The 27136-nt window shown below is 41.2% G+C and overlaps 3 protein-coding genes across 5 annotated transcripts in view; 2 read left to right on the top strand and 1 right to left on the bottom strand.

Moving 5' to 3' along the window:
* Positions 1-14146, bottom strand: part of LOC122482144 (protocadherin gamma-C4) — a 178103-nt gene extending 163957 nt beyond the window's left edge. Inside the window, exons 1-2 of one of the 3 annotated variants that reach the window (XM_043580349.1) lie at positions 14119-14146; positions 10561-10646 (exon numbers count right to left, since the gene is read on the bottom strand). In XM_043580349.1, the coding sequence (XP_043436284.1) occupies positions 10561-10646; positions 14119-14131 (99 nt within the window). In that variant the 5' untranslated portion in view covers positions 14132-14146. Of the gene's footprint in view, positions 1-1212; positions 4288-10560; positions 10647-14118 lie in introns of those variants that run through there. The other 2 variants (XM_043579680.1, XM_043579044.1) reach the window with 2 other exon arrangements.
* A 287-nt stretch (positions 14147-14433) lies between these two features.
* On the top strand, positions 14434-16780 carry TAF7 (TATA-box binding protein associated factor 7). Its single transcript, XM_043580889.1, has one exon. The coding sequence runs from the start codon at positions 15199-15201 to the stop codon at positions 16246-16248; it is 1050 nt and encodes a 349-aa protein (XP_043436824.1). The 5' UTR covers positions 14434-15198; the 3' UTR covers positions 16249-16780.
* A 4636-nt stretch (positions 16781-21416) lies between these two features.
* On the top strand, positions 21417-22948 carry LOC122488416 (mitochondrial ornithine transporter 1-like). Its single transcript, XM_043589745.1, has one exon. It carries the CDS (start codon positions 21558-21560, stop codon positions 22461-22463), a length of 906 nt encoding a protein of 301 aa, XP_043445680.1. The 5' UTR covers positions 21417-21557; the 3' UTR covers positions 22464-22948.
* The last annotated feature ends 4188 nt before the right edge of the window (positions 22949-27136 follow it).

Here is a 27136-nt window from a genome sequence, read left to right as displayed (position 1 = left end):
CTCTCTCCCTTGGTCTGCAGGTTGCAAAAAGTTGTCACCACTGGAATTGGCAGGCAGCCAATTTGAACTAGCTCAGGGGCTGAACTGCTTATTTTAGATTCAAGTAGTATGTGCGGCTCAGGTCCCTTGTTTAGCCCAAAGCACTTTGTTCCTGTTATAGTGCTGGAACAACCTGTTGACCTTCAATGTCTGCATCTAAGCCAAGCCTAGAATTTCCACAGCTTCAGCCTGGCTCACCACTTCCTTTTCCATCTTTGGTCCATTAATATATTTATCTTTTATTTGTGCCTTACCATGCTTTGGCTTTCTTCTTTTTATATTTGGTATATCTCTTTAATTTACTGGAGCAGAGTAAGTATATCAAAGGATGGACTTACTCATCTATGATACATTTCCTGTAAAGAGTTAACACACACATTAAAATGAAATATATTCTTAGTTTGTGTCAGTTGTTTCCATTATGGGCATAATATACAAGATAGGAGGCTCTGAAACTGTTTCTCAAGTTGCACAGTAAATTTTCCATCGTTCACTTTATTACCTCATAAGTTACTTAAACATCTAGTGTATTCTTCAGCATGCATAAAATATCTAAAAATAACAGACTATGCAAAGGGCTAAGATATTCAACAAAAATTTACAACTTACATAGATTTGTATAATTTAATCCTAACACAGATAAAAATATTACTTTAGACAATCTTTACCTCTTCAAACGTCCCCAAATAAAATAGCACGTTGACAGACAACATCTATATTAAATTTAGGGACAAATTAGTATTTGTAACTGAGAAAAATTTGAAAACACTATTAGTCACATAAATATTGATGGATCTTTTATAGTTAAACCCTATCCTTGCCAGGTAAGAGAATGGTAAACTCAGAAAAATAAGATTATTTGGCCAGAGGAAAGCAAGAAAATATTAAAAGTCAGATCTTCTTGTTTCTGATGCAGTGCTCTTTCCACAACCAACATAGCATCTCACACAATACTCATCTCAATCACCTACATTAGAGTTAATTTACAGTTTCCTTTTCAATGAAATAGCAATTATAATTATACCTGGATATAAACACACAATGATAATTTCCCAGAATTTGTAAACAGAAATCTACAAAGCTATGCGGGAAATAGAACTGTTAGTAGTAAAAAGTGAAAGGTAAGTAAACTCTGTAATTATTTTTACCTAAATAAATTTACAAAACGTTTACCTGAGAAAATGCTTCCTTTTTGCCTTCAAGTAAATCCTGAGTTATCAGCAGAGGCTCGCTTTTCCCACAGCTCTCCTGGCTGAGGAGCGTGTCGGCATAATTGGGCTGGGGGAAGATCACGTGACTCTCCCGGGCGTCTGCCCTGAGGGAGACCTCCTGGGAATAGGTCTGCAGGAAAGCCCCCACCCCGTCCACGCCCACAAAGTGCGAGGCTGGCACGTCAGCCAATCCAACCCCCGCAGCCTGGAGCAGACGGGACGAGTGCCAGCGCCTCAGCCTGAGTCCCAGCAGCACGATCACAAAGGCCAGAAAGATGCAGGAGACTGCAGCCACCGCCACCACCAGGTACAGCGTGAGGCCTGAGGAGTCAGGGTCCGCTGAGGGCTCGAGACTGCCCAGGTCTGCCAGGACATCTGGGATGTTGTCAGCTACGGCCACGGTGAGCGTGACGGTGGCCGAGAGAGGGGGTTGGCCGTGGTCTTGCACAGCCACCACCAGGCTCTGCTTGAGCGCATCTCTGTCCAGCAGGGCCCGTGCAGTGCGCACCTCGCCCGTGTGCAGCCCCACCGTGAAGAGCCCTGGCTCGCTGGCCTTGAGTAGACGGTAGGACAGCCAGGCGTTCTGGCCAGAGTCTCTGTCCACTGCCACCACCTTAGTCACCAGGTATCCGGGCTCTGCGGATCGGGGCGCCAGCTCCACGCCTGTGGAACCGTCGGTGGGGAGCGCTGGGTACAGGATTTCTGGCGTATTGTCGTTCTGGTCCAGCACAAACAGGCTCAGCGACACATTGCTGCTGAGTCGGGGATCCCCGTTGTCATAGGCCATCACTCTCAGATGAAGGTCCCGGAACTGTTCATAATCGAAGGATCGCAGGGCATATAAAATGCCAGTGTCTGAGTTGATGGAAATGTAGGAGGATAGAGGCGCCCCCTGAATGGTGTCCTCTGCCAAGGAGTAAGTGACTAGTGCATTCTCATTGGTGTCAGCATCCTGAGCTGTCAAGGAGACGATGGAGGCACCTCTGGGATTGTTTTCCGGAATGAAGATAGAGTAGGAATCCTGGGGAAAACAAGGGGGGTTGTCGTTGATATCTGTCACTTTCAGTGAAATGTGGGTTTCCGTAGATAGAGTTGGAATTCCCTTATCTGTTGCTGTTACTGTGATGTTGTACCTGGAGGTAATTTCTCTGTCCAGTGTTCTTTCTGTCACTAAATGGTAATAATTATCATCTAACTTTTCTAATTTAAAGGGTAGATTTTCAGGAATGGAACATGTAGTGTCACCATTGTCTCCAGAGTCTTGGTCATGCACACTGATAAGAGCAATGATAGTTCCAGGAGGAAAGTTTTCTGGGACTGCAGTGGTGACAGATGTCATGGTTACCTCTGGGGCATTATCATTTATATCCAGAACTTTGACTAGCACCTTAGCTCTGGCCATGAGGCCTGCACCATCCTGAGCTTGAATTTCCATTGGATAAATTTTGTATTCTTCAAAATCCAGGGATTCTTTATTTGATATTTCTCCTGTGTCAGAATCCAATTGAAATATCTGGGCTATTTTCTGGTCTATATTGTGAAATGAGTATGTTACTTCCCCATTGGCTCCTTCATCTGGGTCAGTAGCTTTTACCGTAAGCAGCCGAGTGCCCAGTGGCACATTTTCCGGGACACTCATGTGGTACTGTGTTTGAGTAAATGCTGGAGGGTTGTCATTTGCATCTACCACCTGAACATGAATGCGGAGGGTTCCTGAACGGACTGGGTTGCCCCCATCAGAGGCGGTGAGGACGAGGTGGTGCACAGCTTCTTCTTCCCTATCCAGGGGACTCTGTAGCACCATCTCTGGGTATCGGGATCCATCAGATCCCTGCTGAACATCCAGGGAGAAATGAGGGTTGGAGCTTAGCTGGTAGTTCTGCAGTGAATTCATACCAACATCAAGGTCTTGCCCAAAAGGCAGAGGGATCCTGGTACCTGGAGTAGTTATTTCATTCATTTTAAATTCTACTTCCTCTAACTGAAATTGGGGAGTGTTGTCATTAATATCAATTATTTCCACTTCAACAGGGTAAAGCTTCATTTTATCCTCTACCAAGATGTTAAAACTCACCAGACACCGCACACTCTGAGCACAGAGCTCCTCCCGGTCTATCCTGCCCGCTGTGACCAAGCTGCCACTTCGATGATTCAGAGCAAAAAGCTGCGTCCTACCTCTGGAGATGATGCGAACTCTGTGCTCCGTGAGCTCCTGAGGTTGTAACCCCAGGTCTTTGGCGATGTTGCCCACAAAGAATGCTTTGTCTGTCTCTTCTGGCACGATGTATTGGATCTTCCCGGCCCAAGCTTCCAACAACAGCCCCAGAAAAAGGCACAGCAGAAACAGTTCACTGCAGCTGGGCTGCTTCCCCGGAATCACCATTGCTCTCTCCTTTCGTAGTTTTCTCCCAGTCTGGTACCAACGGTATTGTTTCTCTGTTCTTCTAAGCCCAAATTAACTGAATTTTCAGGAGATTTCAGAGCGGAAAGTGGTCCAGAAGTAGGGTCAAGGAAGCTTCAGGGAGGTTGTTTTCAATCTGGCGGTGATGGAGGTTCTAAGACGCTTTTTAATTTTTTTCCCTTTGGGGATGTGTGAGTGTGTGCGCGCGCGCGCGCGCGCGCATGCTGCCTCTCTCTCTCAGACTGGTGAACAGCGGCGCCCAGAGTCCTCACCAGTTACTACACTCCTAGGTAATACTTAAACATTCCTTTCTCATTAACCTGACCTATCTTTCCTTAAGTCTTAGTTTATTGTCAAGGAAATAGTTAAGCATTTTACAAAATATGTATGAGAATTAGAAAGTACTATTTTTATTTAATCACATCTAACTGTTGCTAAATTGCGATATACAGTAGAATCCCCCTATTTCCAAGCTATCTGCTTTCTATGTGTTATTCATGTAATATCACAGTGACAAAATCATACCTCCATTATGCTACTAGAGCTTGACCATTTGACAGTTTCTCAGGCCACACAGAAGAGCAATTGTCTTTTGACTGGAGGATGAAAAAAACTGGAGGATAAGTAAACTTTTAATTTTTTTTCTTTTAATGTTTATTTATTTTTGAGAGAGAGATAGAGCAGGGGAGGAACAGAGAGAGAGATGGGGGAACAGAGGTTCCAAAGCGGGCTCTGCACTGACAGCAGCTTGCACAACTGCTAGCCCAATGTGGGGCTCAAACTCAGGAACCTTGAGATCACAACCTGAGCCAAAGATGGTCCCTCAGCTGACTAAGCCACCCAGTTGCCCCAAGGCATAAATAAACTTTTAGGATGTAAGCTAGACATTTAAAAATTGGACTGTCCCATTTCATTTCCACTGTGCTTTGAATATCAGAAACCTTGGAATTTTAAACAACGTGTTTTATCCCTAACCTTATTTTTCCACTTTTCTGAAGTTTTTGTATTATGTAGATTTTAAAAGATCTTTAATTCACTCAAAGGTAATGTATTTTGAATAAAATAACACTGGGCTCTTAGAATTTACTGGAAAATGTCATATGAGTATCTAATTTAAGACTTCACTACCATTCACTACCATAAGAGGTAGTGATATTCTTCTTCAAAACTGAAAAGGACATGGCCACATCTTTATTTTTAGACAGGCCATTAACATAATATGCATTCTCCTAAAATCACACTTAATATTCCCCCAAGAGAAGCTGGTTTTCTTAAAGAGCAAGATTTTTAAACTAGATTGCCTTCCTTCTTTTACTCATTGCAAAATTAGTAAAAGGTTACTAATTAAAATGTCTGAGGCTCCGAGTGATTTACCCAAAAATTAGGGAAGAATGTTTTCTGCATTCTAGAGGTTAACATTTCAGGAACAAATTTGGCCAGATACTGGCAGTCCACCCATGAACACGACTGAGAAGGGTCCAGAAAATGAGGAAATAAAGGAAACAAAGGCCACAAGAGTAGTTCTTAGAAAGAGAATATCTATTCCTGTGTAACCAAATCTATAGTTTCTCAGCTTCTCAAAACAAGTATATGGAACCCAAAGGCTTAAAGATTCAGCAAACCTCCTTCAATATTTCAAGGAAAGGACTTTTTAGCAGAAAATATAAGTTTTTAGAATATACACTAATAGAAACAAACTTTTCACCAAAGGGACTGTCTGAGCTAGTGAAAGAAATTAAAATACACACAGAAACTAGAAAGTGAACTTGCAGAGCTTCTCATCATTTAACAACAACAAAAAAAACCAATCAGGGTTGATTTATAACAGGATATTACAAAATAAAAGTGTTAAAACTCACAGGTAAACATTTGAATCCAATGTAATATTTAAGGTTGCATTGCAGGCACCACAGAGACTATGCAGTTAAAAGATGTATCTTGGGTTTACTTCAAGAAATTAAATTAAGACTTTCCAATATCTGAAGCCACACAAAGATTGTAGAATTAGGGCAAATCTCACTTGAAGTAGAAGCATCTCCAAATCTAGGCTTGGACCAGAGACCAGACTGAAAGTAGGGCTGGAGGAGCCCCACAGAAGCAGGGTGAAGGCCAGAGTCACTGTGAGGAGAAGAGCACAGATATCAAGGACAAGGCCACAGGCAGGTAAAATTGTAGCTCTGCCTGCCTGGCACCTGGTGCCAGGCCATTGCTGAGTTCTGGCAGCAACTTCTGCAAAGACCAGGTGCAGCACGATGACAGTAGGTATTGTATGCAGTGACCAGCAACCCTGTAGAGCAACATCTCTGTTGCTCACAGTGCCATGGTGCTAATCTCACTCTTGTGCCTCCCTAGGCTGAAGAGTCATATTAGCTGGTCTGAAGCATATGATAGGACAGTCAGGCAAAGCTCTCCAGCTGGTCACTTTCGTGACCAGGTAGCCAGCTGCACTGAGCATGGTGCCACATCAAAGAGGGCATGACTTCTGGCTGCAGCTCCTGCCACAGCACTGCCTGTGTATTTTTGCCATCACAAGGAGCCTGCAGTGAACATCATCATGCTCTGCACCTACTGACACATTGGATGACAGTGCACACAGTGCCAGGTTGCTGGCCAGGAAGAAATAGGTGCACAGGGCCCCACATCTGGGTAAGAAGCACTAAAGTATGAGATGGAGACTTATAGCAGGTGTTCCCATTCTCCTGGACTGCAGAAAGAGGTCTGCTGGAAAACAAGCATTTTTGGTTGATGGTGGTGATATGCAGGGTGATGCTTATGCTGGAGGAGAGGGACAGCTTGTCCTTGGTGGCTCCGGTGGTGACATTGTATTTCATGGTCTGCTTCCAGTTTAGAATTCCATCTGTCTGTAGCTTACAAAGAATTGCATAGTAATTCTTAGAAGTGAATTGTTTGACTGTGTGTTTACTACTTTCTGTATCTTTCATCTCTCCATTGTTTTGGCTTGGGCAGCCACAGTTCTTGCCTTTAATAGGACTAGACACCCAGCTGAAAGTCACCTGCACAGCACTGTAGTTCTCAACCTCCATTTCAATCAGGATCTTGAAAGGGGCCCTTAAACTGCCTCCAATCTTCTCTTCTACTCCATGATGCATCTGTTGCAGTCCAAAATCAAAGATGGTACTGTCACTTTTAGATGGTAGATATGCTATATGAGACTGTAGTAAGTGTAGGGGATCTCGACCTTACAGTGTCATCCAGGTCAGTAGAGTCCCCCTGAAGAATGCAGAGCATGTGGTGGAGGGCAGGTTCTCCTGTAGGCAGATTCTGCTGTACTTCTTGTGGCTCAGTATGGCAGCACTGGCATTAGCATCCAACTCCCTCATCTTGCCATGAGCTGTTCCTACCCCTCCCTAACACTAACTGGTGGCAGCTCTGCTCCTCTGGTCCATTCCTGCCCTAGTCATCTCTTTTACTTGTGGGGACTGGGGAAATGGCTATTGAAACTAATGTGATAAATCCATAGAGAATTACTTGTAGCATCCAAACATACTGGGGTTTAAGAATGAACTATGCTCATTTTAAGATGTTTTCCACAATTTCCAAAACAAAATGTATTAAAAACCATAAATTATTTATATCCAGGATGAATAAATTTATATGAAAAGCATTCATGGGGTTTCCAGTGAGGGTTTCAGATTCAAGGGCCTAAAGACTTCCTTTAACATTATCTGCTAGATCTAGTCTATCATTCTCCAGTTCTTCCCTGCTCCTTTCTCTGGCAGTAAAGAGGCTTCCCGGCACTCACCCATAGTTCTGGTCACATCTTTGCCCAGATTCCCCACTTTTAAACCACTGGCCTTTTCTTCTAGAATCTCGCAGCACATCTGACGCATACTTCAATAGGCTGAACAAAGACATCAGTAAGGGAAAATGCTTACTGCGCACGGTGTGCCTTTCCTGTGGGGGACTTCTTTCTTATCTCTTCTCGATGCTGCTTCTCAGATCCTAATACATCTTGCCATGGTTGCTCCCGGATTACAAAGGTACACTGGAGAGAAAAGGCAGCGCCTCATTCCGGGTCATTAAACATCCTGATGTTCCTGACGCAGAAATTTAGAAAAGATGGTGGAAGAGAAGGCGTAAGAAGTCCACTCCAGATATATTCCACAAATGTCGGCGGGGATCGCTGGGTCAGAATGCCAATGGATTGCTTTGTTTCACTCTAGCTACGGACTGGCAGACAGCGGCACCCAGAGGCCTGGTACGATATCTACCTCCTGTTATTTCTCAAAGTCAGGAGACTGTATTTGCTTTATTTCCAGGACTTATTTTAGGCAGAGGCTGCGAGTCATTATTTCTTTTTGACAAAGTATAAGAAATTAGCCTTTCTGAAAAATTTAAACCAAATGCTTTAAATTATTAAAATTCAAATCGACTTAAAAGAATTCCTACACAATTTTCCCTTTTGACATTTCCTTTTGAAGATGATACACCACTGAAGCTTCTTTTCCTTAAAAAATTTTTGCTCAAGAAATTAGCCATTATAAAAATAATTTTTCATCACAAAAGTCATTCTCACTGTAAATTCTACAATATAACAAGTTTTTTTTATTATACAAAAGTAGAAAATGCTGATAAAAATTTTAAATCACCAGTAATTATGTGATTATTATATTTGATGACTGTCCACACTTTGTAAATACATATATACTTTTTTTTATTGTGGTAATATACACATAAAATTTAACATCTTAACCATTTTTAAGTATACAGTTCAGTGGTATTAAATACATTCATAATCTTATACAACCATTACTACCATCTATCTCCAGAACACTTTTCAACTTTTAAAACTGAAACCCATACCCATTACCTATTAACTCTTCATTCTCCCCTCTCTCCAGCCCCTAGAAAACATCATCTATTTTCTATGATTTTGGCTACTCTAAATAACTCATATAAGTGGAATCAACTAGTATTTATCTATTTATGACTGGCTTATTTTACACCGAATAATATCCTCAAAGTTCATCTGTGTTGTAGCATATGTAAAAATTTCCTTCCTCTTTTTTTTAAGTTTATTTATTTATTTTGAGAGAGAGAGAAAGAGGGAGGAAGAGAAGGAAGGGTTGAGAGAGAGACAGAAGGAGAATCACAAGTGGGCTCTCTGCTGTAAGCAATCTCATGAACCACGAGATCATGACCTGAGCTAAAATCAAGAGTCAGACCCTTAATCGACTGAGCCACCCAAGCACCCCCAAATTTGCATCCTTTTTAAGGCTGAATAACATTACATTGTATGTACAGACCACATTTTACTTATTCATTCATCTGTTGATGGCAACTTGGGTTGCTTCTAAGTTTTAGCTACTATTAATTATGTTGCTATAAACATGGGTGTACAAATGTCTCTTTTTAAATGTTTTATTTATTTTTGAGAGAGAGAACATGAACAGAGGAGGGGTGGGGGGAGGGGGACAGAGGATCCAAAGCAGGCTCTTGGCTGACAGCAGCAAGCCTGATGTGGGGCTCGAACTCATGAACCATGAGTTCATGACCTGAGCCGAGGTCAGATGCTCAACCAACTGAGCCATGCAGGCACCCCTACAAATGTCTCTTTGAGACCCTGCTCTCAATTCTTTTGGGTACATGCCCAGAAGTGGAAGTGCTAGATCATAAGGTAATTCTACTTTTAATTTTTTTAAATGTTTATTTATTTTGAGAGAGAGAGAGTGAATGTATGAGGAGAGGAGGAGCAGAGACAGACAGAGACAGAGAATCTGAAGCAGGCTCCACATTGCTAGCACAGAGCCCAATGAGGGGCTTGAACTCACAAACCGTGAGATCATGACCTGAGCCGAAATCAAGAGTCAGATGCTTAACTGACTGAGCCATGCAGGTGCCCCTATTTTTAATTTTTTGAGGAAATGCCATGCTGTTTTCCACAGTGGCTATACAATTTTAGATTCCTACTAGCAATGTACAAAGGTTTCAAATATTTCACATCCCTACTAACATTTGTTATTTTGTTTTTCTGATAGTAGCCATCCTAATGGGTGTAAGGTGGTATCTCATTGTCTTGATTTGCATTCCCCTAACAATTAGTGATGTTGAGCATCTTTTCATGTGCTTATTGTCCACTTGAATCTTTGTTGGAATTAAATATATATTATTATAACCCCTCAAATAATCAGCTCTTTCATGGATATTACTGGTGGCCTCTATAAACCGGTATTTGTGTTCCCTCAAAATTCATATGTTGAAACCTAATCCCAAGTATAATGGTATTTGGAGGTAGGGTTTTGGAGAGGTGATTAGGTCATGAGGGTGAAGTCCTCACCAGACATCAAATCTGCTGGCACTTTTATCTCAGATTTCTCAGCCCCCAGAACTTATAAATAAATTTCTGTTGTTTACAAGCCACTCAGTTTATGGTATTTTGTTAAAGTAGTACATATGGACTAAGACAGTTGTCTATGCCCTTTGCTCTCTTCTAACATTTCCTTTTTTAGTTTAGAGGCCCACCCTCTGAAACAGGAAGCTAAACCTATTCATAGATACTGATAGATCTAAACCAATAATGGTAAACCTCATTCCCCTTGTCAGTGTTAGCTAGGAATACAGACTTAATAAGCTTACTCAACCATGGTACTATTTTGAGCCATGGAACTATTGTGGGGAAGAGGGCTGGTCTGCATATGGTAGGATATTTAGCAGCATCCCTGGCCTCTACAAAATAGATGCCAGTAGACCCCACCCCCACAGTTATGACAATCAAAAATGTCTCCAGACATTACCAAATGTCACCTCCTCCCCATCATACTGAAAATCACAGGCTCAGGGTATTCCCCAGGTGACTATTATTGAGCCAGGGATAGGTAAATGGTCTAAACTGGTCCAATCACATTGAAAGACAAACTTTGGTTGGGGGGAGCCACTCTCTGAACTTACCGTGGACAAGGAAGGAAGCTCCCTGGTTACTGCTGGCAGAATTCTTATGACCAGAGACTTAAGAAGTTTACAAGATAAGGACAAAGCTGAAAGAATAACAGAAAAAATATAAATAAATTATCATTCTCCAAAATTAGGAAGAGAAAAACAATTTGTGCTAGGTCATGATTCTATCAGGCCTAGAGGGAGCCATACTTTCAAGAATGGCACTGGCACTGTCCAATACAGTAACCACCAGCTACATGTGGCCATTGAGCATCTGAAATATGGCCAGTCCAAATTGAGATGTGCTGTCAGTGTAAAATACGCACCAGGTTTTGAAGATTTAGTACAAAGTAAGAATGTAAAATATATCATTAATAATTATTACATTGATTATGATCATTTGAATTAAGTTAAATCAAATTATTGAAATTAATTTCACATATTTCTTTTTGCCACTTTACTCTGGTCACTAGATAATTTAATATCACATAAGTGGCTTTCATCTGTGGCTCACATTATATTTCTATTGGACAGAGCTGCTCTAGAACACCTGGTTTTTAAGATAACAGATTTTCTAATTATTTAAGGGGAAAAAAAGTTAGAGAGGAAGGGAGCCAAACCATAAGAGACTCTTAAAAACTGAGAATAAACTGAGGGTTGATGGGGTGGGAGAGGGAGGAGAAAGTGGGTGATGGGCATTGAGGAGGGCACCTGTTGGGATGAGCACTGGGTGTTGTATGGAAACCAATCTGACAATAAATTTCATGTTAAAAAATAATAAATCAGTGTAAATTAGGTTGGCCTTTTTTTTCTATAGAAAACATCCTACTTGATACAGGAGACTGCTATATTTTAGTTAAACTTTTTTTTTAAGATTTCATTTTTTTAAGTTTTATTTATTTAAGTAATCTCTACATCCAATGTGGTGCTCAAACTCACAACCCTGAGATCAAGAGTTGGATGCTCCTCTGAATGAACCAGCCAGGAAACCCTTTAGGATTTTATTTTTATTTATTTTAATTTTTTATTTTTTAAAAAATATTTTATTTATTTTTGAGACAGAGAGACACAGAGAATGAGCAGGGGAGGGTCAGAGAGAGAGTGAGACACAGAATCTGAAGCAGGCTCCAGGCTCCAAGCTGTCAGCACAGAGCCCAATGCGGGGCTTGAACTCACAAACCGCGAGATCTTGACCCGAGCCGAAGCGGACGCTTAACCGACTGAGCCGCCCAGGCGGCCCTAGGATTTTATTTTTAAGTAATTTTTCCACTCAAAGTGGGGCTCAAACTCACAACCCCAAGATCAAGGGTCGCATGCTCTACCGACTTAACCATCCAGGCATCCCTATAAACTTGTTTTTCACTGTTTATAAAATGATATACCAGTATAGAAATATACTTTCCTGAGGTGTCTGAAATTTCCTTACCCTGTAATTTGTGATCTCCAAAATATAAGCAGGGCTTCTTTTATCACTCATAATTTTTTAACCTCCACAGTATAAGCAACTTAAAAGTTTATTAAAAGTTTACTAAAGGGAATTTTCAGGGGTGCCTGGGTAGCTAGGTCAGTTAAGTGTCTGACTTCAGCTCAGGTCATGATCTCATGGTTCATGAGTTGGAGCCCTGTGTCAGGCTCTGTGCTGAAAGCTCAGAGCCTGGAGCTTGCTTGGGATTCTGTGTCTCCCTCTCTCTCTGATCCTCCCCGACTCATGCTTTGTCTCTGTCTCTCAAAAATAAATAAAGAACATTTAAAAATTTTTAAAGGGAATTTTCAAGCATACAGCATTAGCCTGATTGTGATACTGCTTTTATTAAAGGAAGGAAGCATTTCACTGGGGAATTTATCGCTCTTCCCAAATCTTTGGTTTCCTACTATCACAGATATTCCATGGAACAACCACAGAAGTGTAATTCGTTCATCAATTTAGAGTGTTCCTGTATGTCTAATGGACTTGATTTTTTTTTAAAAAACCTATATTTATCAATAGACATTAGGGTAATGTGTGATGAGGTAGAGCCCTTGGTTTTAGGATCAATGTAATTTTCCCCCCAAAAAACAGCATTTATAAAATGTGTTAAACTCAAAAGCAGAAAATATGTTCCAGGACTGAAGGAGGTAGATACCTGAGGGGAAACTTCAGTTAATCCTTTTAATTTTCTTCAACAACATTCCATATAAAGATTTGCTAACTAAAATAGATAATAATTTTGGAAAATCAGAATTACATAGAATTTATCTTAAATTACTTTCTGTGACAAAGGTATTTGAGCATCATAAAACTCAGGCAATTAAAATGCAAATATTTGGATTATTTACATGTACAGACATGTCCTTACATATTATATGGTTAAATAAAGTACCATGCAGAGGCTAGCAAATAAAACTCTTATAGCTACAAATGAAGTAAAACCAAGTATAATTAAGGGATAATCACACTGAAAAAAAGTTCACCATCGAAAAAAGGAAACAGATGATCCTGAAATTATAGTTAAATCAGTGAACATTCTTCAACACATCATAGAACCAAGAGAACTAATGTAGTTTATCTGGAAGAACCTAATTTCTACTTCAAATTTAACAAAAAATCCAAATTGGTGCCAGGCCGTTTTAATTTCCTCCCATGATTAGGTATCAGAGTCTACCTAAACCACAGAAGACACATTCACACACACTTTTAGCAAAACTCTCCACTCATAATTGGCACTGTCCTTGACTAGAGAGAAATGTATATAACATGGCTCTATCTCATTTTAAGGTGACATAGAATATATTTTCCCTCACAAATTATTATGGGAATTAGACTATATTTGTTATTTCTAGATAGGTCAGTTGTTTCATTCAATTAGCAAATTTTTTTCTGTGTCTCCCATGTTTTCATACTAGGCACTGGGACACGATGACTATGGGAGACTGAAAACTCTGGATTATCACAGAGCTTCCAATCTGGGGTGAAAGAGACAATAAGTGCCAAAACAAATAAAGCGAATTTTGAAAGTGTTAATCACATTTTAAGTGAGTTTTTAAATTTAGATATAGCTGTTCATATTTTAGAGGACAGAGATTAAATTTAATGACCTTGATACTTTATCTGATCCTATTAAAAAATAAATGGAAATGAATAGGAGCAAGTGGAAACTCTTATTTAGGCCTAAATATTACCAAAAAAGCAAATGAATACCTCACTACGCAAAGAAGAGACTAGTAGAAAAGCTTCAAAATAGTGGACGTGGAATGAAAAAATCCTAATTAAATTTCAATTTTATTCTTCTATAGTTAGACCACTTGTCAGACAACTGTGTCCTAAACGATTATGTGCCCCCATACACTTATTTCTGTTTACGTTTATATTTACATCAAACATATTAAAAAGAGTAATCACCCATGTTCCCTTGGGGTCCTTCAAAACACAGTCCCTAAATCGTGAGTCCCCTTCGGGCATTTTCATAATCAACAAAATATATACTTAGAATTATATAGTGGTCAGCTTCTCCTTCTCACTCCACTATTTTGGGTACTTTACAATCCTCTGTATGGTTAATTATAATTTCTTGTATCTGCTTCAGATTGGTATACCGTGTGGAAGCATCCGAGAGGTTCCAGACAGATGCAAAGACGCTTTCCGCACGGACGCCCTATCTCCGGTAATCACTCAGCAGTCTAGGAGCTATCCGGCCCCACGGCGACCGGTAAAAGTTCTGGCTTAGCGGAGCGGGAAAGGGGGACATAAGGGTCTAACGTCTTTCTAGGAAGCTTTGCCTCTAAATACTTTCAAAGCAATAGCTCTCTATGAAATATTATCGCGTTAAGTCAAATTCTCACGAGAGGACAAGTCGCCGGATGGCGTAATTGCACTACTACGCCTGCGCAAGCTAGGGTAGCCCGCACTTCCGCTTGAGTCGTGCTGTCACTCACAGCCGCTTCTCCCGCCCGGCGGGATGACGTAGTGCTTTCTTTTTCGCTCGGTCAGCCGCTCCGGACCGAGACCTGCTGAGCTGCAGAGCTATCGCTTCTGGCTCTGCGAGTTGCGGCTCTCGGCGAGATTTCGCGCTGCCTGCCCTCCGCCATTCCGTTGCTAATCGGTAGCGGATCACTTTCCTAAGAGCCGGAAAAAACAGAGGAATAAAGAGACTGAATAAGACTCTCGACTCCCGGCCGTCTTGCTCTGAGTGGCTTCCTCTTCCGTTAGCTCCTGTCCGGAGAAGCTAGGTTTATAATCGTCACTGGATTGTAAGTACCCAAGGCGAAGAGAGCTCAACTGCGCCCCGATTTTTGAATATCTTTGTTCCGTGAGAGAGTGTGGATTGGGAGTGTCTGCTGGGCCTTACTTACTGTGTCGAAAATCATTCCGCAGAAGCCGCCATTTGCTTTCCTGCTAGCTAGCTCCCTCTGCATTGTCCGGCAGCGGCATCTGGAGGCTGAAACTTGCATTGCAGCTAATAGATTAAAACTCACCTAACTGGTTTTTAGTCACGACAAATTCATATAGACTTGGGCCTTGATTCAACATTAAGACAAAATAGACGCTTAGCTCCTGTTCTGCTTAAAACTCTTTGTACTTAAGATTTCAGCTCATAACAAACTGGTCGTTCTAACTGTTGGAACTTTTTAGTGCAACAAGTGATTGTCAGAAAAGTGAATCTCAAAGAAGTAAAGATGAGTAAGAGCAAAGATGATGCTCCTCACGAACTAGAGAGCCAGTTTATCTTACGGCTACCTCCAGAATATGCCTCTACTGTGAGGCGGGCAGTACAGTCTGGTCATGTCAACCTGAAGGACAGACTGACAATTGAGTTACACCCTGATGGACGTCATGGAATCGTCAGAGTGGACCGGGTCCCATTGGCCTCAAAATTGGTAGATCTTCCGTGTGTTATGGAAAGTCTGAAAACCATTGATAAGAAAACATTTTACAAGACAGCTGATATATGTCAGATGCTTGTCTCCACAGTGGACGGTGATCTCTATCCTCCTGTGGAAGAACCAGTTGCTACTACTGATCCCAAAGCAAGCAAGAAAAAGGATAAGGACAAAGAGAAAAAGTTTATATGGAACCATGGAATTACTCTGCCTCTTAAAAATGTCAGAAAGAGAAGGTTCCGGAAGACAGCAAAGAAGAAGTATATTGAATCTCCAGATGTGGAGAAAGAAGTGAAGCGGTTGCTGAGTACAGATGCTGAAGCTGTGAGTACTCGTTGGGAAATAATTGCTGAAGATGAAACAAAAGAAACAGAAAATCAGGGCCTTGATATTTCTTCTCCAGGAATGTCTGGTCACAGGCAGGGCCATGACTCATTAGAACACGATGAGCTTCGGGAGATATTCAATGACCTCAGCAGCAGCAGTGAAGATGAAGATGAGACCCAGCATCAAGATGAAGAAGATATAAACATCATTGACACTGAGGAAGATTTGGAAAGACAGCTACAGGACAAGTTGAATGAATCAGATGAACAGCACCAAGAAAATGAGGGAACCAATCAGCTGGTCATGGGAATTCAGAAACAGATTGATAATATGAAAGGCAAACTCCAAGAGACCCAGGATAGGGCAAAACGACAGGAGGATCTCATTATGAAAGTTGAAAACCTGGCTCTCAAGAACAGATTTCAGGCTGTGCTGGATGAACTCAAACAAAAGGAAGACCGAGAAAAGGAGCAGCTCAGCTCTTTGCAAGAAGAGCTAGAATCACTCCTAGAGAAGTGAGAAGAGTTCTCATACTTCATTTCATTCCTTAGATTGCTCACCATTGAAAGAATAATCTTGGCTTCATCACCTGGACTAGATGTAACTTTATAGTAGTTCCCATTTTCCCCACTGTTTGTTGCTGAATTTGTCTTACAGACAAATATAAATGTGAATTGCTATCTTGTTTGTCATAACCACTTTGTTAGGTGTTTATTCTTTAGGAAGTAGGAATGTGTACACAGATAAATGATTGTAGGAAAATTGTAGGATTAGTGGAATGAACAGTTCAACCTTAGTAATCACACCTTGACTGCAGGACTTTGCTGCTGTTTCTCATTTGCCAGAAGTGGCTGTTGCTTCTCTCTGATGCCATCTGAGAGCTATAAGATCTAGAGTCTAGTCTGCAGGCAGTGAAACTAGTTTGCATATGTTTTCCCATGCAGTGGTAGCTATTTTCTCAGCTGCTGAAAGCATATGTCCCCATGTAGAGTTGCAAATCATTTCATAAAGTTGTTTTAACAGTAAATAAAAGTAACTAATTTTCACCTCATAATGTGTCTTGCTCTTTTAGGGGTAGTGGAGATCAGATCCTCTTTTGAGGTGGTTTCTTGGTGGGGTTTAATGACTGATTTGATTCTGGTTTGTAGGGAAAAGAAACAGTTATGTATTGGGTTTTAAGAAATTACAGCAGGGTCTGGGGCGCCTGGGTGGCTCAGTCGGTTAAGCGTCCAACTTCGGGCTCAAGTCACGATCTCACTGTCTGTGAGTTCAAGCCCCGTGTCGGGCGCTGTGCTGACTGCTCAGAGCCTGAAGCCTGTTTCAGATTCTGTGTCTCCCTCTCTCTCTGACCCTCCCCCGTTCATGCTCTGGCTCTCTCTGTCTCAAAAATGTTAAAAAAAAAAAAAAATCACAGCAGGGTCAAAGAAATTGGGAAATGCCATCTTTGCCTTATGTTAAGTTTCCAACCCACCTGTTTCATTTGGAGGTTACAAAACACAAGGTATAGAACCTTTCCTAAACTATCCTAACTTTTGTTAGGATACAACTTACTATTTTTATCTTTAAGAGTTACTATAGGGGCGCCTGGGTGGCGCAGTCGGTTAAGTGTCCGACTTCAGCCAGGTCACGATCTCACGGTCCATGAGTTCGAGCCCCGCGTCAGGCTCTGGGCTAATGGCTCCGAGCCTGGAGCCTGTTTCCGATTCTGTGTCTCCCTCTCTCTCTGCCCCTCCCCCATTCATGCTCTGTCTCTCTCTGTCCCAAAAATAAATAAACGTTGAAAAAAAATTAAAAAAAAAAAAAGAGTTACTATAGTTTTATTTATAAAACTTAGTATTTTTATCTTTTTTTTCTTTTTTAAGCACTACACTCACTTGGTTAAAATAGTAGAAACAAAGCAAAGGCTATCATACCGAGTACTTTTCACTGAGTCAACATTGGTTTGAATTGATTGCATTTGTAAATATTTTCAACTTTAATCCTGCAGTCATTTAATAGTATTCTCAGAATGGAGGTGATGTGTCCATGTTAGTTAATCAAAATTGTTCATAAAGGAAGTCATCACTATAGTATTTCAAAATTTCTTAAACATAATTTTCATATTCTTAAATTTTACATGTTCTTAAGATTCTAATCTAATGTCTTACATTTAAGCTATTTCTGAAAACTGACAAAATTTGCAAAATGCACTATTGCATGCAGTTCATTTCTGACAGGTTGGGATTAAAGGTTCGTTTGAAAATTGGCCTCATGAAGCAAACATTTAAAGCCCATTTTAATTTTGTATTTGACAGGAAACATCCGTAGTGAAATGTTAAAACTGTGCAGACTTCTCAAGTCTAAAATCCTACATGCTGATGGTGGAAATCTCACAATACTAATTTTCTCTTTCACATTATCTGATTGTTTTCTACCAAAATGTCCTAATTTTTAAGATTTTAGTACAGAATACAGAGGTTTAAGGTTTCTCCCAAGTATCAGACTTTGGATTATTTCTTGATGTTTGCAAATAAGAAGAAGCAAGTTTTCTTAATACGTTAGGATGGTAAGTAGAGGGTTGTCTGGGTGGCTCAGTCGGTTAAGCATTTGACTTTGGCTCGGGTCATGATCTCCCAGTTTGTGAGTTCGAGCCCTGCATTGGGCTCTGTGCTGATGACTCAGAGCCTGGAGCCTGCTTCAGATTCTGTGTTTCCCTCTCTCTCTTCCTCCCCCGTCACACTGTCTGTCTCTCAAAAATAAACATTTTAAAAAATTTTTTTTAAAGAAAAAGGATGGTAGGTAGATAATAAATGCTGTTTTAGTTCATTTGGTATTTTGCTACACTTAAAGCATTGACACCTGAAAAGCTCCCACCATATTTGCCTTTACAGTGAGTCACTTATCAAAAAATTTATTCTTACAAAGGTCTCAACACCACCGATGGCTGAATTCCATCTTTAATAGGAAGGAGAGATGCGGCATACAATAGCAAAATGGTCTAGTGATTGTTTGACTCCCATTTCAGTTACTAGCACTATGCTGATTCTCAAATCCATATTTCTGATCTCTTAAGAGCTTCAGATTTAGTATATTCAGCTGTATACTAGAAATACTTGTATCTCTCAGGCAACTCAACTCCAAATGTCCCCAAATGGAACTCCTTTCCTCCTTTTCCTTGAAAACTTGCTCTTCCTTGTTTTATGACTAAGTGAAAATAAAGAGCACAATCACCCAACCCAGTTACTGAAGCTAGAAGCTTAAGCCATAACTTTTGACTACTCACCCTCTGACTACTGAGTCTACTTATAAAAAAGCTCTTCAATCACTACTTCATCTCTACTGGCAGTGTTCCAGTTCAAATCATTTTCATCTCTTGCCAAGCAAATGGCAATGGCTTCCTAACTGGTTGTGTGTTTATAAGCTTTTTTTCTCACCAATTTAGGTTTTTGAGTTGGCCACCAAAGTGATCTTCCTAAGCTATATTTGATCATGTCATTCCCATGCTTAAAACCCTTCAAAGGTATACCACTGCTTTCAGGACTAAGTTTATATTTTTTTAAAAAACACAAGATTATGAGTACTCCAATTACCTTTTCAGCCTCGTGTCACCACATCTTCCCACTTATTTTTAGCCCATATCTAGAAGACTCTTTATTTGGCCAAATCCCACATATCTCCATTCTCAACCTTAATGTCACCAACTCCAACAAGTCCTTCTTTCTCTCCATCTAGAGCAGCTCTACTATGGCTTTGCTTCTACTCTTTACCTTTTATTCAACAAATACTTATTGTTCTATACCATACCAAATACTGGATATGAAGTACTCAACTACACATTTAGTGTCTGTTATAATCTCATGCACTCTCCAGTAGTCTGCTGGGATAAATACTCAGTTATGCATTTACCATTCTAAAGTGTAAACTACCTATGGCTCATCCCCCACTAGGCTGTAAACTCACTGAGAGTAGGCACTTGGGCTTGTTAGTCACTGTAAACTTACTAAAGGATAGTAAAGAGATCAAAATCTCAAGATCAAGAGATGCAGTGCCTGGGTTTACATGCTAGCTCAGTGACCTATTAGTTGTGTGCTGTTGGACAAATCTGTTTTTTTCAGTGTTCTCATCATTAAAATGAAGGTGATAATATTATGTACCTCATAGAGCTGTTGAGTTGTTGGTTGTTGGCTATTGAGTTGATACATATAAAGGACTTAGAACAACGCCTGTAATATAGAAAAATTAACAATAAAAGCAAACTATTTTTGCCTATGTACTAATGTCTGAACATAACAAGGATTAAATAATTTTGAATTAAAAATGATAAAAGTGATAGACAAGTATAAAGAAACAGCTATTTTAAGTGGCTGATTTCAAATTAAAGAATCTAATTACAGGGGCGCCTGGGTGGCGCAGTCGGTTAAGCGTCCGACTTCAGCCAGGTCACGATCTCGCGGTCCGGGAGTTCGAGCCCCGCGTCGGGCTCTGGGCTGATGGCTCAGAGCCTGGAACCTGTTTCCGATTCTGTGTCTCCCTCTCTCTCTGCCCCTCCCCCGTTCATGCTCTGTCTCTCTCTGTCCCAAAAATAAATGTTGAAAAAAAAATTAAAAAAAAAAAAAAAAAAAAAAAAAAAAAAAAAAAAAGAATCTAATTACAGAGACACCTGGGTGGCTCAGTGGGTTAAGTGCCCAACTCTTGATTTGAGCTCAGGTCATGATCTCACAGTTGGTGAGATGGAGTACCGTGCTGAGCTCTGTGCTGACAGTCCAGAGCCTGCTTGGGATTCTCTCTCTCCCTCTTTCTTTCCCTTCCCCACTCATGGTCTCTCTCTCTCTCTCTCTCTCTCTATCTCAAAATAAATAAATAAACATTAACCCCCCCTCCAAAAACACGCAAACAAAAAAAGGAAACTAATTACAACAGAAACAAAGTTTGCTTCAAATAATCTGCAGCATAAACAAAGGGACTCTGCTAACTACTATAACTTTGTTTTTTACTTGATTTATTTATAGCTTGGCTTTCTATTCATATTGAGAACTCTATAATGAGTTACAGAGTTATAAGTTATAGAGTTAAGAGTTACCCTCTTATGTAAAAAGAAAAGCTTAACTGAAAAAGAGTGGGATCCATTTCTCTTAAAGTAAGTACTGAGTTACCAAAAGAACTCACTATTCCCACCGTCACCAGGGCGTCCCCAGTCGAGGGAAGACCAGGACCCAGAGAGGTGCGGCGGGGCCTCACCCTGCGGCAGAGCCGCCATTCCAGTTTTCTGATCAAAAGCAGCCACCGACTGTCATGTAAAAAACCCCAAGTAGTTTATCTTCTCTGTTTGAAACCTCTGTGTCTTTAGATTTGACCCTTTGACTCCAGGCTCGACCAACAGGAGCATATCCCCTTTTATTTTGCCTAGTAAGAAATGTGGGGAGTAGGTGGGAACCTAGCCGAAGGGGAAAGCACGAACATCGGCGCCTATTGTCTCTGCCCTTAAATGAAAGAATTTATAAAGTAGCTTTCAATCTCTGTGTTACAATTCATTAAAAGTGTGTACCGAGACCCCGTCCCCGGCGGGCGGGTGCGGGGAGGGCCGGGCGGATGGGGGCGGGGCGGGGGCGGGGGCGGGGGTGGGGGTGGGGCGGGCGCTGCGGGCAGCAGGGCACGCTGGAGGGCCTCGAGCACGCCGGCAAGCCGGGGGTTATTTCTGTGCGCGGGAGCGCGTCCCGAGGCCTCTCCTGGGGTTAAGCGGCTTCTCCCCAGGAGGAGGGAGAGTGGAGAATGGGCGTCTGGCTGTGGGACGCCTGCCCTGAGCTCCAGAGAGTTGCTTCCCACGGAGACCAGCGGAAGAGTGGGCGAACATGAAGTCCAATCCTGCCATCCAAGCCACCATCGACCTCACAGCGGGCGCCTTAGGGGGCACAGCATGTGTCCTGACTGGGCAGCCTTTCGACACAGTGAAAGTGAAGATGCAGACGTTCCCCGGCCTGTACAAGAGCTTCACCGACTGCTGCCTGAAGACGTACTCCCAAGTGGGTTTCCGCGGCTTCTACAAGGGGACTGGCCCAGCGCTGATTGCCTACGTCGCCGAGAACTCTGTCCTCTTCATGTGCTATGGCTTCTGCCAACAGCTTGTGAAGAAAGTAGTTGGATTGGACAAACAGGAGAAGCTGAGTGAACTACAGACCGCAACTGCGGGGTCCTTCGCCTCCGTGTTTGCTGCGCTGGCCCTGTGCCCCACTGAGCTTGTGAAGTGCCGGCTACAGACCATGCACGAAATGGAAATGTCAGGGAAAATAACAAAAAGCCAGAACACAGTCTGGTCCGTCGTGAAGAGTATCCTTAGAAAGGATGGCTTCTTGGGCTTCTACCACGGACTTTCGAGCACTCTACTTCAAGAAGTACCGGGCTATTTCTTCTTCTTTGGTGGCTATGAACTGAGTCGATCATTTTTTGCCTCCGGGAGATCAAAAGACGAACTAGGCCCTGTCCCTTTGATGCTAAGTGGTGGAATTGCTGGAATTTGCCTTTGGCTTGTCATATACCCAGTGGATTGTATCAAATCCAGAATTCAGGTTCTTTCCATGTCTGGAAAACAGGCTGGATTTATGGGAACTCTTGTAAGTATTGTGGAAAATGAAGGAATAGCAGCCTTATATTCTGGAATGAAAGCTACTATGATTCGAGCATTCCCTGCCAATGGATCACTATTTTTAGCTTATGAATATAGCAGGAGGATGATGATGAGCCAGTTTGAAGCATATTGAAGTGTCTTGGTGAACTGGATCTAAGTAAATGCCTTAGAGGACTATAGTTTATCTCTGGTTTCATGCAGTACTGGACCAATGTGGAATTATTTTTTACTTCATGGGAATTTTGTTTTTGTCTTCCCTTCTTCTACCCTAAACTTTATGGAAGATCTTCTATTTTACATCATATAATTTCTACCCATAATTGTATTAAAATAGAAGATGACTGCTCTTGTGTTTGGTGGGATATACAGAGTGAGCTGGTGGTCTGTGAACCTGTTCTGAATGCTAAATCTAGTTATATCACGGCTTTTGCATAAACCTGTACATGTACATGCAGTTTAGTTGGTTATCTGTTGTGAGTAAAACAGTTTGGTCCCATGTTTAATGTCATATCAGCAGAAAGAGGTAACCATGTTTCATGAAGATGATCATAAATGATAGCTTAACCCATTCTGCTTAACATGTTCTCTATACTAGGCAATTAAAGTTTTAAAAAAGTTTTTGTGTGGTGCTTGAAACCCCAAATACCCACCTAGATTTTTAAGAGGACAACATACTTGCATACTGATGTGGCTTCCACATTGTTGAGTACAATTTCAGAGTAAGCATCCTGCAATTTCTCTATTTTTAAAATAGTGGCATTCACTTTCAAAGTGTGATCATATTCGGCACTCTTAGTTAGGTGTAGCCTACAGCATCAGGACTTGGGGAAGTAGTGCAGCCTTCATCTGTACCAACTTTCCCTCTTTTTCCCTCCCAAAGAGCTTCCCCTCTGCTGGGCTTTAGATTGAGGGACGGATTAATGGAATGGGGCTACTGAAGCACTTTGGACCATTCATTGTCCTCTCTGCCTCCAACAGTCAGAAACCCTTCCAGGGAACATAGAGCGCCAAAGCCAAGGGATCCTTTGCTCATTGTTTGGCGAGCGAGTAAATGAAGTTCTCTTCTCACAGGAAAAACCAAACAGAACTTAATACTTGCACTCCACAGTAAATAATGCTAGGGCTGACCCATCCTGAAGTCTACCTCAGGATCTATAACTCTTTGTCATTCTTTTACAATGTTGGACCCTTCTAAATTTGATATTGGCCATCAGGGAAATTTATTGATGACTGTATATTGGGTGTAACTTTATAAAGCAATGAAACATGAGAAAAGCAATTTATTAAACTATATCATATGTATGTGTAAAGCACTGATAAAAGAAAAACCCAGAAAACAAAAAAACAAGACATATTTCATCTGATCCACACAGACTTGTAGATGAGCAACTGTTCTTTGGCCATATGGTATAGGGGGTCATTCTTGTTACAGCCAAAGTAAGCCTCATTATTCCTTGCTGCTCAAAGACAAGCAGAATTTCTCTCAATAAAAACTGTTTTTAAACACCTTGGAAAGCTGAAAGCAAGCCAGCTACCAGTCTTAGTAGTAGTCCACACCATGTGTATCTATCACCATTGGAAATTTTGTGTGGAATCTCCAGTTCCCCTTAGCTTTTTGCTATCTGTGAAGCTTCGGCAGTAACTCTAGGCATAGTCCCAGAAACAAGAGGGTCAGAGAAATGAGATGTTGACAAATGGGGATTGCGGCAGACGTTTGGGGAGGGAAAACTCAGTGTTGGGCTTGGTGTGCTGGAGAGCAATGGTTGGTCTTCCATTTGCTTTTTCTTTAAAAGAAAACCACTTTTCTACTTAAAAAAATTTTTTTAATGTGCATTTTTTTATTTAAAAAAATTTTTTAACGTTTATTTATTTTTGAGACAGAGAGAGACAGAACATGAACAGGGGAGGGGCAGAGAGAGAGGGAGACACAGAATCTGAAACGGGCTCCAGGCTCTGAGATGTCAGCACAGAGCCCGACGCGGGGCTTGAACTCACGGACTGTGAGACCATGACCTGAGCTGGAGTTGGACGCTTAACCCACTGAGCCACCCAGGTGCCCCTTTAATGTTTATTTTTGAGAGAGACAGAGTGTGAGAGGGGGAGGAGCAGAAAGACAGAGGGACATAAGAATCTGAAGCAGGCTCCAGTCTCTGAGCTGTCAGCACAGAGCCCGACGAGGGGCTTGAACTCACGGATCATGAGATCATGACCTGAACTGAAGTTGGATACTTAACCGACCGAGCCCTCCTGGTGCCCCAAACCATTTTTCTACTTTACTTTTGAGTTACTTATACATTTATGTTCTTTTTTTTATAGTGATAATGATAGGTCTTTAATAGCTGTCCTTTCAAGCCTTCAATTGTTTTTTTTTTTTCTTTTTTCTTTTTTCTTTTTTAAATTTACATCCAAATTAGTTAGCATATAGTGCAACAACGATTTCAGGAGTAGATTCCTTAGTGCCCCTTACCCATTTAGCTCATCCCCCCCTCCCACAACCCCTCCAGGAATCCTCAGTTTGTTCTCCATATTTATGAGTCTCTTCTGTTTTGTCCCCCTCCCTGTTTTTATATTATTTTTGTTTCCCTTCCCTTAGGTTCATCTGTTTTGTCTCTTAAAGTCCTCATATGAGTGAAGTCATATGGTTTTTGTCTTTCTCTGACTAATTTCACTTAGCATAATACCTTTCGGCTCCATCCATATAGTTGCAAATGGCAAGATTTCATTCCTTTTGATGGCCGGGTAATACTCGATTGCATATACTCCATTCCACATCTTCTTTATCCATTCATCCATCGATGGACGTTTGGGCTCTTTCCATACTTTGGCTATTGTTGATAGTGCTGCTATAAACATGGGGGTGCATGTCTCGCTTCAAAACAGCACACCTGTATCCTGTGGATAAATGCCTAGTAGTGCAATTGCTGGGTAGTTCCGTTTTTAGTTTTTTGAGGAACCTCCAGGCTGTTTTCCAGAGTGGCTGGACAAGCTTGCATTCCCACATTTATGTTCTACATTTCATACTTAAATGGTCAGTAGCTACTTAGTGGAACTTCATCCAAACAGACCTGGATTAAGGAAGAAGAGAGAGCAGAACTGGCTTCCAGCAGGAAGTGAATGTCTTCAGAGTCCACAGGCCCCCTGCCCAGCACTTGTGACCTTGTCTCACTCCTGTTGTTGGCATACCTTTCTACGTGTTGTCTATCAAAGGTTTAACAATATCTTCAAAAGAAATAGTTTTCAAAAGAAATAGGTCATGATCTTACAGTGCCTGAGTTCAAGCCCCATGTTGGGCTCTGTGCTGACAGTGCAGAGCCTTCTTGGGATTCTCTATCTCCCTCTCTGTCCCAACCCTCAAAATAAATACTTATTTTTTACATTTTATTTATTTTTGATAGACAGAGAGCACAAGTGAGGGAAGGGCAGTGACAGTCGGAAACACAGAATCCGAAGCAGGCTCCAGGCTCCCAGCTGTCAGCACAGAGCCAGACACGGGGCTCGAACTCACAAACCACGAGATCATGACCTGAGCTGAAGTTGGTTGCTTAACTGACTGAGCCACCCAGGCTCCCCAAAATAAGTAAACTTAAAAAAAATAGTTTGAGGCAGCTAAGGAAGAACAAATTCTAAGTCAGGAGAATTTTTTTCCACTCAATTTGCTTAACTTATGATTTGATATTTGGGTACAATTTGTATAATTTTAGATCTGTACTCCAGACAAAGATAAGGTAACTTGAAATAATGTGTTTAGAGAAATTTGGAGTTTTATATTATTAAATTATTTACCTAATTAAAAATATTTAATTCACATCATTTATAATGTACCATATTTACCTCTGGGTATTCAGACATTAATGTATTTGGTTTCTATCCTCAAGGATCTGATGGTTTAGATGTTTTACAGTTAGAAGAATGATATTCTAGAATAAAATTAAAAAAAAATTTTTTTAGTGTTTGTTTGAGAGAGAGAGAGAGAGAACGTGAGCAGGGGAGGGGCAGAGAGAGAGGGAGGCACAGAATCCAAAGCAGGCTGCAGGTTCTGAACTGCCAGCACAGAGCCCAATGCGGGGCTCGAGCCCATGAGCCATGAGATCATGACCTGAGCTAAAGTTGGATGCTTAACTGACAGAGCCACCCAGGTGCCCCTAGAATAAAATTTTATATGAAAAAGTAGAATATAGGGGTTCCTGTGTAGCTCAGTGGGTTAAGCATCTGACTTCAGCTCAGGTCGTGATCTCGCAATTCTTGAGTTGGAGCCCTGTATCAGGCTGTCTGCTGTCAGCACAGAGCCCACTTCAAATCCTCTGTCCCCCTCTCTATCTGTCCCTCCCTTGCTCATGCTCTCTTTCTCTCTCAAAAATAAATAAACATTAAAAAAGGTAGAATCCAAATTGTATGTGTGTGTAAAATGAGTGATGGGATCTCTGAATTTAAGGGGCTGCCTCTTTCCCTTAGTTGTGTTTTGTTTTTGTATTGTTGGGTTTTTTGTATTCCTTAAATTGGTGCATGGTATTTCTTTTTCTCCATAGTTTTATTGAGATTTAATTGACAGATAACATTGTGTAAGTTAAGGTTTACAATGTGATGATTTGACATATGTATATCTTGTGAAATGATTACCACAATTAGGTTTGTTAACACATCCATCACCTCACAGTTACCATTTATTTGTGTGTGTAGTGAGACGGTTATTTATCTCTAAGATGTAAATTGTCAAATCTGTTGTTCTGATGCCTGGTCTTATTTTAAACTTCACTTTGACATAACGTAATTTAATCCTCATCTTTGAAAAATCTTTTCTGATATTTA

Source organism: Prionailurus bengalensis, chromosome A1 (assembly GCF_016509475.1).
Source record: "Prionailurus bengalensis isolate Pbe53 chromosome A1, Fcat_Pben_1.1_paternal_pri, whole genome shotgun sequence".
Taxonomy (NCBI): domain Eukaryota; kingdom Metazoa; phylum Chordata; class Mammalia; order Carnivora; family Felidae; genus Prionailurus; species Prionailurus bengalensis.
Note: the sequence above shows the minus strand (reverse complement) of the source record. Positions and strands in the feature narration are given on the sequence as shown.

What these genes read in the sequence shown, in the direction of transcription:
- TAF7 (XM_043580889.1), top strand. Translation starts at nt 15,199, where the DNA reads ATGAGTAAGAGCAAAGATGATGCTCCTCACGAACTAGAGAGCCAGTTT.
- LOC122488416 (XM_043589745.1), top strand. Translation starts at nt 21,558, where the DNA reads ATGAAGTCCAATCCTGCCATCCAAGCCACCATCGACCTCACAGCGGGC.